This window comes from Ovis canadensis, chromosome X (genome assembly GCF_042477335.2).
Source record: "Ovis canadensis isolate MfBH-ARS-UI-01 breed Bighorn chromosome X, ARS-UI_OviCan_v2, whole genome shotgun sequence".
Taxonomy (NCBI): Eukaryota; Metazoa; Chordata; class Mammalia; order Artiodactyla; family Bovidae; genus Ovis; species Ovis canadensis.
Window position 1 is genome coordinate 97,186,272 of NC_091727.1, and position 12,957 is coordinate 97,199,228.

At 38.9% G+C, this 12,957-nt stretch overlaps 1 protein-coding gene across 11 annotated transcripts in view; it reads left to right on the plus strand.

Annotated features, from left to right (window-relative positions):
* Positions 1-12,957, plus strand: part of ATP11C (ATPase phospholipid transporting 11C) — a 173,789-nt gene that overhangs the window by 134,566 nt on the left and 26,266 nt on the right. For 8 of the 11 annotated variants that reach the window (XM_070290638.1, XM_070290639.1, XM_070290642.1 and 5 more), the window contains 2 exons: positions 2,818-2,877; positions 11,437-11,564. In XM_070290638.1, the coding sequence (XP_070146739.1) occupies positions 2,818-2,877; positions 11,437-11,564 (188 nt within the window). The remainder of the gene's footprint in view (positions 1-2,817; positions 2,878-11,436; positions 11,565-12,957) is intronic. The other 3 variants (XM_070290646.1, XM_070290648.1, XM_070290643.1) reach the window with 1 other exon arrangement.

Consider the following 12,957-nt stretch of genomic DNA (forward strand, 5'->3'; position numbering starts at 1 on the left):
GATTGTCACAGCCTTGGTGCCCACGTCCTTTCACCATGTCCCCATCATTAACTTTTTATTTTATTGTGATGACATGTAACAAGAGCTCTATCTCCTTAACAGATTATTAAGTGGAAGAATACAGTCCTGTTAAGTATAGCAGATCTCTAGAACTTACTAAAACTTTATACCCATTGAGTATACCCATCCCTGAACATCACCTTTTTTTAAGTCTTGTTTGTTTTCTGGTACCACATGATGTTCTAGGCGCCTCTTGTATTTTTTCCTTCTCCAGCCCTGGATTCAGACTTTTCTCCAAGGATCTCTGGTCCTTTTTTTTTTTTTTTACAAATGGTATTTAGAAATCTAGATCTGGTGTTCGTTGTGCTCATTGTCATTGGTATCCATATAAACTCAATACTTGAACTCAGTTTGTATGGATACTTTTGATTAAAGCCAACACAAGGTTCATTCTATCTGACCTTTCCCTTTTCCATATTAGTATCTCCTTTCTTCAGCAGTGAGAAACTTCTGGTTCTCATTTGCATTATTTATTTATTTGCTAAATCCTCAAGTTTATACTTAAAGTAGTTCCAGAATTGCTAACTCATATATTCCTGTGAGAAACAAGCCTAACTTAAATATGTGTGTGCGCACTTCTGTCTTTATTTCTTTAGCCTTAGAGTATGTAGTCAAAATACTGTTTCCAAAGTTACTTTTTTTTTTCCTTTTCCGCCATTTCGGTGTGGTTATGCTATTTATATAGAGTCTATGGGGCCTTGGACTCAGTAACTTAACAGCCTCATGTGGGGATGGATGGTTATTCTCTCTTACCTCCCTCCTTGAAGGGGAGCCCATGAAGCTTTGGCCATACATATCTGCCTAGCATTCTGACCCTGTTCCAGAAGCTTGTTTGCCTCTTTAAGAATTTGGCCTGCAATTCAAGCAACTGCCACCAGATGGAAGGAGCACTCTGTTAAGAAAAACAAAACAAGTATTAAGATGGCTAATGTTTACCAGTGATCAGTACGTTACATATCCCTGTTCTCAATTTAGCGGATTATTTATGCAGAAACCCTCTGTCTTCATTAGAATCTCTGTACCCATTGTTACCTTAGTTACTGACTTAGCATAATTCCTTTCTTATGCTGCCTTTCGTCCCAAGATGATCTCTAATATGTTTGCCCACTCTGGCTGAGCTAAGATGCCTTCCTTCCTGTTATCTTGCCTTTGCATCTTCCAGTTGTTATTACCCTGCAGTGACAGGTCTTCCTGCTTTCTGTTTCTCCACTCGGTTACGTAATTCAGCCAGGTTAATGTTTAGAAAATGCCACTTTTCAACTTGTCCTCCAGAAACTTCACAATCCTTTGTCTAAGAATTAGTCTGGCTTTTAAGGCACCCCACCCTGTGCTACATGATATGTTTAAAATACATATGGTCTTGCCTGGTTCCTGCTATCACCATATCGTATTCATCTTTAACACCTAGTTCAAAGTCTGACTTCTTTTTTCATTCAGTCAACAAATATGCTTGAATGTGTTACCATGTGCCTAGCATTATTTCAGGCCCTTGAGAATTCATAATGAAATAAGACAGGCAAAGTCCTTGTTTTCATGGAACTGTTGCTCTTATGGGAGAGTCAAACCTCCCCTTCCCACAAAGCACCCCCATAATCCACACCTAGCACTGTCTCTTTCTCAGAGCACTTCTTTTATATACATAAAGTACTGTAGAAAGGCGACCAAAAGTATATTGCATTCTGCCAGAACTGATCCATACAAATGAGTGTTGCCCTTCCAGATGATGACCTTGAGAGCTCTGACACTCTGGTGCTGTAGAACTTATTCAAAAGATGTGTAGCATTTTTCTTTAGAAATGTCCTCCACAGCCTGCAGTGTATTTACCTAAATATCCTCAGCTGCGGCAAAGGATCCACTGGATTTTTAAAAACAGCCTCAAGTCTCGCAGAATGGGAAATTAGCTAAGTGAGAATGTGTGACAGAAGGAAAGAGATGGTTTTTTGACGTGGCTCAAAAATGGACTCTTGAAGGGGCTGCCCAAAGAGAAATCCAGAGACACGTGAGCAAGTGACAGCAGTGTTCAAATACAGTCAAAGCCTATATTGAAGGACAGTAGTCATTTGAAAACATTAGTGCTGGTAGTTTTGCCTGAAGACATTAATTTTAGTACTTATCCTCTCACCTGGTGGCTTTTACTGCCTTATGCATTCTCAGCTTGTATTTTTTTAATCAGTTTTTCATATTCTCTCAGTTAAGTGATAACTCGCTTAGAAATGAGAGGTTTTGTTTTTTTGTATCACACAGTGTCATCTTTACTTGTAGTAGATGATCAATAATAATAGTTGGTTGTTTAATGAGGCAGTAACAAAGGCAATAAACCATTAGTTGATACTTGTTTGTGTCAATATATACTATAATAATTTCCTGACTATTTATTGGCATTAACAGACTTTAAAATATACACTTAGAGCTTTATGTCAGTCTACTTTGTGATGATTTTACAAACCCAGTTGGCATTTAAGGTGCAGTACCATTAGGTGTTCATATTATATGAGCTCATTTCTTCTCTAGAACAGCAAGAGGATCTCATAAAGTAAGTGAGGTTATCTTCTGCCTGGGAAGAGCAGAAGTTGATATCAATATGAATATAATCTATTGTTTTGAATTGTTTCCTTACAACTCAGGAGTAGAAGCTTATTGCATTGTGACATTAGAAGCATTTAGGACTGCCTATACTATTGAGTACAGTTTCCTGTTTTAGTTTCAAAAAGTTGATGGAGTGAAACATATTAAACCTTTTCTTCATTTTTTTTCCAGAACCTTTGTTTCATTTTGCCACAATTTTTGTACCAGTTCTTCTGTGGATTCTCACAGCAGGTTGGTTTCCCTAGGTATTTGTTGTAATGTAGTTTATACTTGCTGTTAATAAATTACCTTTTGTGTACTGGATTGTAGAGACTTAAAGAGGTATATCCAAAATAAAAGGATTTTTTTTTCCCTCTTGGTTCAACAGTTGATCTTCTTGGCCTGGTTTTTGACCAATAGCAAAATTTTATGTCTTTGCTTCAGTAATGGTCTTATTGTTATTTTCTTTTTGAAAGTTATTTGGTACATCCTATTAGAATTGAGATCCTTTAAAAAATTTTTTTGTCAGTGTATATAATGTTTTCCAATAACTTTAAAATGTTATACTATATATTTCATCAAATAAAATTTTTTATCTTTACATTTTCTCAAGTTGATTTTCTAGAAAAAAAAAAACCATTGATGTTTAAGTTAGCCAAGAAGCAGTAATTCCTGGATAAAGCCTTGGATTAGTTAAAGAATTCTATACTTGTAGCCCTCTGTAGTTTTCTGAACATTTTTCGCATACAGAATGTGCTATATGTTGACTTGATATGTAAGTGGTTGGATGAGCAGGCACATTTGTAGGTTTCTTTTAACAGCTGAAATACATTTTGCATTGCTTCTAGTGGAAGTATAGCTAACCAAGGGAGCTATAATGCTCAATGACTCAGAAATTTTGTAGTTTACCTATGAGCAATTCAGTGATTTTTACCAAGCTGAGCTTCTGGTAACATCATCATAGGTATTAGAAACTGAGTTTCTGTATTTCAAGGCCTGCTCCATTCCTCATGATAGGAAGTGATTTTTTCCCTAATTTCTTGGCAGTATTTTTAGAGAATGTATTCTTTCCAATGGGAAGTGACTGCTATCTTTCTCTTAAACTTGCCTCTTTGCTATATGGTATGCTGTCTCTTATATCAGTTCCATGTCATCAGCCCCATGATGCCTGCTAAGCTGATCACTTTATGAATTAGTTATCTACTGGCTGCAGTGAGTGCCATCGGCCTTCTTGTATTAGCAAGTAACAGCATTGGTAACAGTTTTTAAAATTCTGATAGTTATACTTTTCTTGAACATTCAGATTGCCATTGATAAAAATATTTGTAATTCTTCACTTCCATGGATGATGAATGCAAGTTTTAAAAAGACACTTTGAAATTTTGAAGCAAACTGATACAGGGAAGCTGGCTTTTAAAACCATGTTGACCAAACAAAAATTGTATGAAGAAAGAAAGGAAACCCTGGGTTTTTGAAACCCTGGGCTGTCAGGGGTCTGCTTAAGGTTCTCATAGGAGTTGATGTTTGCCTTCCTTAGTTGCTCAACTGGTATGTGAATTCATTTAACAAATACTTCTTGAGTGCCTACTGTCTGCCCTGTTAAGTATTGGGAATGTAACAGTGATCATAGTTCTTACCCCATGGAGCTTGCAGTACAGTAAGTGATAGGCACAGAGACAGTCAGCAATCAAACATATTATGCTGGGTACTGATACATCCTCTGAAGGAAAAAAAAAAAGAAAAGAAAAAAAAAAACAAACAATAGTGAATAGGGGATTTATTGACTGAGGAAGAGAGCTGCTTTTTTAGACAACCTGATCTGGGAAGTTTTCTCTGATGAGGTGACATTTGGGCAAAGATTTGGAGGAAATGAGGGAAAAACCTAGGCAGACATCTTAGAAAAAGTGTACCAGATAAAAGGAAGGTCTCTTGGTGGATCAGATGGTAAAGGATCCACCTGCAATGCAGGAGACTCGGGTTCAACCCCCGGGTTAGGAAGATCCCCTAGAGAAAGGAATGGCAACCCATTCCAGTATTCTTGTCTGGAAAATCCCATGGACAGAGGAGCCTGGTGGTCTACAGTCCATGGGGTCACAAAGAGTCAGACATGACCGAATGACTAACATATCTGAGGTTAGTGATGTTCATAGCTTTCATTTTCACTGTGGCCTTGTGCTGCTGCTGAATGCATAGACTGTTATTGCAAATACCTGACTCAGACGGTAAAGCTTGTACCTGCAATGTGAGAGACCTGGGTTTGATCCCTGGGTCGGGAATATCTTCCTGGAGAAGGAAATGGCAACCCACTCCAGGACTCTTGCCTGGAAAATTCCATGGATGGAGGAAGAGCCTGGTAGGCTTACAGCCCACGGGGTCACAAAGAGTCAGACACGACAAAGCAACTTCACTGGTGGAATACATACAGGTTAGTCAGCCTTTTTCAGTTTAGGTCTACTTCAGGTGTTGTCTGCAACCCAGGAACTTAGATATGAGCTATGGAGCAGGTAGAAATGGCACCAGGATGCAGATTATTTAAACAAAAATCAACTCTTCGTTTAGTAAAGCTGGAATAGACTGGTCTTTTTTCTTCATGAAAAGATACCATTCATAACAGTTTCACAACAACAGTATTGTCAACTAAACCTGTTGTTTGTTTTGAGGACTTTTCTGTCTCCTCTGATTATGCATCTAAAAATTATAATTATCTCTCATATACACTCAAAGTACCATAGTAGAACAAAAGTAGATTGATGCTCCTTTTGTTTAAATAAAATTCAAGACTAAATTAGACACCAGTCAATCTGGGTTTTTTTTTTTTTTCTTTCAATTTCTCATAAGCCAAGAAATGGAATGGATGGTTTTCAATGAGAATGTAGTGCAGTGTGCCAACAGACTGGTCGTCTCCCTTGAGAACTAAAAGAAATCTAACACCTTTGAGGGGTACTTTTTAGTTCAGTAATATATTTTGCTGAACTTAAATCTTTGTGTGTGGAAAGTATCTCTATCTTCCATGTTCAGTTCAATTCAGTTGCTCAGTCGTGTCTGACTCTTTGCAATCCCATGGACTGCAGCATGCCAGGCCTCCCTGTCCATCACCAACTCCCCGAGTTTACCCAAACTCATGTCCATTGAGTTGGTAATGCATTGAGTTGGTAATGCATTGAGTTGGTAATGCCATCCAACCATCACATCCTCTGTCGTCCCCTTCTCTGCCTTCCCTCAATCTATCCCAGCATCAGGGTCTTTTCAAATGAGTTAGTTCGTCGCAAAAGGTAGCCAAAGTATTGGAGTTTCAGCTTCAACATCAGTCCTTCCAATGAACACCCAGGACTGATCTCCTTTAGGAGGGACTGGTTGGATCTCCTTGCAGTCCAAGGGACTCTCAAGAGTCTTCTCCAACACCACAGTTCAAAAGCATCAATTCTTTGGTGCTCAGCTTTCTTTACAGTCCAACTCTCACATCCATACATGATCACTGGGAAAACTATAGCCTTGACTAGACGGACGTTTGTGGGCAAAGTAATGTCTCTGCTTTTCAATATGCTATCTAGGTTGGTCATAACTTTCCTTCCAAGGAGTAAGTGTCTTTTAATTTCATGGCTGCAGTCACCATCTGCCGTGATTTTGGAGCCCAAAAAAATAAAGTCTGACACTGTTTCCACTGTTTCCCCATCTATTTGCCATGAAGTGATGGGACCGGATGCCATGATCTACGTTTTCTGAATGTTGAGCTTTAAACCAACTTTTTCACTCTCCTCTTTCACTTTCATCAAGAGGCTTTTTAGTTCCTCTTCACTTTCTGCCATAAGGGTGGTATCATCTGCATATCTGAGGTTATTGATATTTCTCCCAGCAATCTTGATTCCAGCTTGTGTTTCTTCCAGCTCAGCATTTCTCATGATGTACTCTGCATAGAAGTTAAATAAGCAGGGTGGCAATATACAGCCTTGATGTACTCCTTTTCCTATTTGGAACCAGTCTGTTGTTCCATGTCCAATTCTAACTGTTGCTTGCTGACCTGCATACAGATTTCTCAAGAGGCAAGTCAGGTGGTCTGCTATTCCTATCTCTTTCAGAATTTTCCACAGTTTATTGTGATCCACACAGTCAAAGGCTTTGGCATAGTCAATAAAGCAGAAATAGATGTTTTTCTGGAACTCTCTTGCTTTTTCGATGATCCAGCTCATGTTGGCAGTTTCATCTCTGGTTCCTCTGCCTTTTCTAAAACCAGCTTGAATGTCTGGAAGTTCACCGTTCACGTATTGTTGAAGCCTGGCTTGGAGAATTTTGAGCATTATTTTGCTAGCATGTGAGATGAGTGAAATTGTGCGGTAGTTTGAGCATTCTTTGGCATTGCCTTTTTTTGGGATTGGAATGAAAACTGACCTTTTCCAGACCCATGGCTACTGTTGAGTTTTCCAAATTTGTGGGCATATTGCATGTAGTACTTTCACAGCATCAACTTTTAGAACTTGAAAAAGCTCAACTGGAATTCCATCACCTCCATTAGCTTTGTTTGTAGTGATGCTTCTTAAGCCCTATTTGACTTCACATTCCAGGATGTCTCGCTCTAGGTGAATGATCACATCATTGTGATTATCTGGGTCATGAAGATCTTTTTTGTACAGTTCTTCTGTGTATTCTTGCTGCCTCTTCTTGATGTCTTCTGCTTCTGTTAGGTCCATACCATTTCTGTCCTTTATTGAGGCCATCTTTGCATGAAATGTTCCCTTGGTATCTCTAGTTTTCTTGAAGAAATCTCTAGTCTTTCCCATTCTGATATTTTCCTCTATTTCTTTGCACTGATCACTGAGGAAGGCTTTCTTATCTCTCCTTGCTATTCTTTGGAACTCTCCATTCAAATGGGTGTATCTTTCCTTTTCTCCTTTGCTTTTCGCTTCTCTTCTTTTCACAGCTATTTGTAAGGCCTCCTCAGACAGCCATTTTGCTTTTTTTGCATTTTTTTTTCTTGAAAATGGTCTTCCTCCCTGTCTCCTGTGCAGTGTCACGAACCTCCATCCACAGTTCATCAGGTATTCTGTCTATCAGATCTAATCCCTGAAATCTATTTCTCACTTCCACTGTATAATCATAAGGGATTTGATTTAGGTCATACCTGAATGGTCTAGTGGTTTTCCCCACTTTCTTCAGTTTAAGTCTGAATTTGGCAATAAGGTGTTTATGATCTGAGCCACAGTCAGCTCCCGGTCTTGTTTTTGCTGACTGTATAGAGCTTCTCCATCTTTGGCTGCAGAGAATACAATCAGTCTGATTTTGGTGTTGGCCATCTGGTGATGTCCATGTGTAGAGTCTTCTCTTGTGTTGTTGGAAGAGAGTGTTTGCTATGACCAGTGTGTTCTCTTGGGAAAACTCTATTAGCCTTTGCCCTGCTTCATTTTGTACTCCACGGCCAAATTTGCCTGTAACTCCAGGTGTTTCCTTACTCCCTACTTTTGCATTCCAGTCCCCTGTAATGAAAAGGACATCTTTTGGGGGTGTTAGTTCTAAAAGATCTTGTAGGTCTTCATAGAGCCGTTCAACTTCAGCTTCTTCAGCATTACTGGTTGGGGCATAGACTTGGATTACTGTGATATTGAATGGTTTGCCTTGGAAATGAACAGAGATCATTTTGTCGTTTTTGAGATTGCATCCAAGTATTGCATTTTGGACTCTCTTGTTGACTATAATGGCTACTCCATTTCTTCTAAGGGATTCCTGCCCACAGTAGTAGATATAATGGTCACCTGAGTTAAATTCACCCATTCCAGTCCATTTTAATTCGCTGATTCCTAAAATGTCAACATTCACTCTTGCCACCTCCTGTTTGACCAGTTCCAATCTGCCTTGATTCATGGACCTAACATTCTGGGTCCCTATGCAATATTGTTCTTTACAGCATCTGACCTTGCTTCTGTCACCAGTCACATCCACAGCTGGGTATTGTTTTTGCTTTGGCTTCATCCTTTCATTCTTTCTGGAGTTACTTCTCCACTGATCTCCAGTAGCATATTGGGCACCTACTGACCTGGGGAGTTCCTCTTTTAGTGTCCTATCTTTTTGCCTTTTCATACTGTTCATAGGGTTCTCAAGGCTAGAATAGTGAAGTGGTTCACCATTCCCTTCTCCAGTGGACCACATTTTGTCTCCATCTTACATGTAGAACATGTTTTTAAGCTTATTGAAAAAGTTGCATACATTATCTCTTGCTTTGTGTCTGCTGCAGGCAAGAAGTGTGGTCCCCTCCTCTAGGCTCTCCCAGCTCGCTATACAGTCACCACACTGCCTTCCCCTCTACACTTGATCTTAGCTGAAAGGCCAAGAAGCAATTCCCTCGCCTCTAGAATTTGAACTCCTTGCAGACAGGGCATGAATCTTCTCTGTTCTCAGTATTTCACACTTGGTAAACACTCAGTAAGTATTTTTTCCCCATGTAGCACTGTGTAGAAACTACTGAACTCAGTAAATATTTTCATCACAACAAGGTTCATTATAAACACCTTAATATTTTTTCAATAAAGGAATATTTATAATGTCAGATCAGTCCTATACAAATACGTTATAGCTTCCAATCTCTAGTCATTCATCCAGTTTTTGTTGAATGCTTCCTGTAAGCCAAGTTCTTTTCTAGGAATTCATGATTGTCAAAGCCAGGAGAACACTTGCAGTTCATCAAACTAGGTTTATTAGTCAATGCAACAGAAAGAATGTATACCATGAGGAACAGTGGAGCCTCTTAGAAAGAGAGTGTCAGAAAAGTCTTGTAAGATTTGGGCTTCAGTTAGGTGATTTGGGGAAGGGTTTAAGAAATAGTAGGGCCTTGCTGGCTGCTGTTAGCAAATGGGATTAATTTTATGACTGGCCATGTTAGTAAATCTTGTCCAGGAAGCTAACATGTCATTGGTCAAGAAGTAGTAGTCACCCAGATTAGCCAGAACATAGATGTTGGTCATTATTGTGATCTGGACAATGTTTATATTGTGTCTGTGTTCAGAAGTGGTTATGGAGTGGTAATGTTTTTGTCTCCATCCATCACAGTCACAGTGGCCTTGTTTGATGTTGCTGTTTTGTGAAATTTTTTGTGTTCTACAGAGTACCAGTGCCTAGCTGTGAGTGCCAGGCCAACTCTTGGATGTCAAGGGGCTGCTTTGCTTTTTCATAAGCTACAGCTATCAATAAAATAAGTAAAAATCCCTGGGCACACAGAGCTTAAATTCTAGTATGAAGAGAGATACAGTAAACATAATAAATTTATCATGTAAATTAAAAGGTGATTAGTACTATAAGAGGGAAAAAACAGGGTGGAGGAGATGTGTTCAAGAGAGGACGTGGCACGTTAAATCAAGATTGGTCTGACTGAGAAGGTGACAGACAGGTAAAGAGAAGCCAAATCAAGGGGGACTTTACAGCCCCACCATTATAGAAACTTCTTTACTTTTAGAGATAAAGGAATCCACTGGAGAGTTTGAACAAAACAATTATTTGATTTCACTTATTTTCTAGTAGAGCTGCTCAGGTGGTTTTTTTGAGAATAGGCTACAGGTCAAAGGGAAAAGAAGCAGGGAGATCAACTAAAGGCTTGCATGATGGTCAGAGTGGAGGGGCTAAGAAGTAATGTAGTTCTGAATATATTTAACAGTGGAGCCAGTAAATACTTCTTCATAGACTGGATAGGGATTGTGAAAAAGAGAAGAGTCAAGGGTAAATACAAGATTTCAGTTCTGGTTGATCAAAAAGATTTAGTTGCCCTTTCCAGAGATGAGGAAGACTTCAAGAGAAACAGATTTCAGGTGAGACAAGTCAGGAATTCAGTCCTGGACATAAGTTTGAAAGATACTAGACACTTAGGAGGAAGTATTGAGTGGGCTGTTGGTCATATGAAATAGGTCTGGGCTACATACAGGAATTTTCAGTGAATGGGTTGTATTAAAACCACAGGACTATATGAGATCAGCTAGAGAACTAGTATAAAGTTCCAGACTTGGAGTGCTGGAACACGCCAACACAGAGGGCTCAGGAGGAAGAGGAGCCTGAGAAGGAATGGCCAATGAAGTAGAAAGAAAATCACTCAAATCAAAAAAATGTCTTGAGCAAGTAAGCAGTACCAGACACCAAAGGTATATACTAGGGTTGCAAACATTGTGGGGCCACTTACTGAAGTAGGGAACATGGGAGGAATCAGATTTAAAGGGAATGAGTTTGCTTTTAGACATTGTGAATTGCAGGTTGTCCTATGGGACAACCAGCAGGAAGTTTGATCTGGAGCCTATGGAATTCAGAGCAAGAAAGAATCATGATCATATGAATATATTTAGCTTTGATTTTTGTGAATATATTTATTTAATTCTTACTAAATGGCCACATTCGATATTATAAATACAGTCCGGAAAAGGTCATAGTGGTATCTAAAAGCATGTAAAATATTAACCCAAAAAACTGTGACATGGGCTGCCCACTGCTTATATTTAGTTTTCCTAAGGAGTTCCTCTCTCATTGTTAATTGATCTTCATTCACTGAAAATTTTTTGAAAACTTCTTGGTTAGTATCTGTTAGAAATAGTTTATAGCATGTAAACATTCTGAATAAGAGCCTATTTTTAAAGGGAGATATATTAATATGATGTATTACAATATGTTAGTTTCTTTTCTGTACTCATCAGAGTGACCTTATTTACAAAACATTTTTGTGCAGTCACACAAAGTATGAAAGGAAACTGTCTTGTTTTAGCTTGTGATTTTTCTAGACAGTTTAATATCCTCTGGCAGATGATTGTTCCAGTACGTTTATTTCTCTTTTGTGGTTTGTCATTACAGCCACTGTATGATGCTGCTTACCTTACAATGTACAATATCTGCTTCACATCCTTGCCCATCCTGGCCTACAGTCTACTGGAACAGCATATCAATATTGACACATTGACCTCAGATCCCCGATTGTACATGTAAGTTGGACATATGTAAGGTAAAATCCCCTCAGACATTCAAAGTTGTGGGTTTCATTTTATCTGCAGGTCAGAAGGACACAGAACTTCCCTCCTGGTTTGATTACGTGGTTCTGTTCTGAATTTTTAGCTACTTAAACTAAATCATCCAGTTGGAAAATGACTTGTCCTAGGTATATGTCTTATACTTGGATGGGTGAAATTATTTAGTTCAGAATCAGTAGTTCCTAAAACTTTGCCTACATTGTCATAGAGTTCTAGAGTCTTAGATGAAGACAGACTAGTTTTAACTACCTACCACCTCACCTGCCACCTGATGTGAAGAGCTGACTCATTGGGAAAGACCCTGATGCTGGGAAAGATTGAGGGCAGGAGGAGAAGGGGAGGACAGAGGAGGAGATGGTTGGATGGCATCACCGACTCAATGGACATAAGTTTGGGCAAACTCCAGGAGATAGTGAAGGACAGGGAAGCATGCTGCAGTCTATGCAGTCACAAAGAGTTAGACACTGCTTAGCAACTGAACAACTCCACCCCAAAAAGGGCCACCCAAAGATATAATAGATTGAACTGACGATGTTATGTTAGGCTTTCTTTTGTAAACTGTCCCTGAAACATAGCTTCCCTGCCTTGTTAGCTCCCATTCTAAAATGGCATTGTTGAAGAAAGCAATTAACTCATCAAGCCTTTATATTCATGTTGCGTTAGTTGGAAATAGTTGTTTTTGTCTTGGATGGGTACTTGGCACTAGCCCCAGTTCCTTAACCTTTGATTAAATTGGATTTTTGCAAGTGAAGCCTACAGCTAAGGATAAAGATGTTAATTTACTGCAGATTGTAAACATTATTGAATAGTGGGTAGCAACTGCAATAGAGTTGAGTAAGGTTAATCTGTGCAAAGTGAAGATGTATGACTCATAAAACTCACAGTTAAGAATTGTTAGACTTAACCAGAGTTATAAAATTTGTTCTCATTTTAAAAATATTTATTATGAAAAATTTAAAACATCCCAGAAGTAGCAACAATACTATTTATATAGTGAACTTCCCTGTCCTCACCACTCCGCTTGAATATCAACTCACGGCCAATCCTACTTCATTAATAACCTTGTCTTCTCCATCAAGGACTTATTTTAAAGCAAATATCAATCATTATATAAAATAGTTATTTCAGTACACTACCATACCTAATACCTTCCCTAGTGGTTCAGATGGTAAAGTGTCTGCCTACAATGCAGGAGACCTGGCTTCAATCTCTTGGACTGCAAGGAGATCCAACCAGTCCATTCTGAAGGAGATCAGCCCTGGGATCTCTTTGGAAGGAATGATGCTAAAGCTGAAACTCCAGTACTTTGGCCACCTCATGCGAAGAGTTGACTCATTGGAAAAGACTG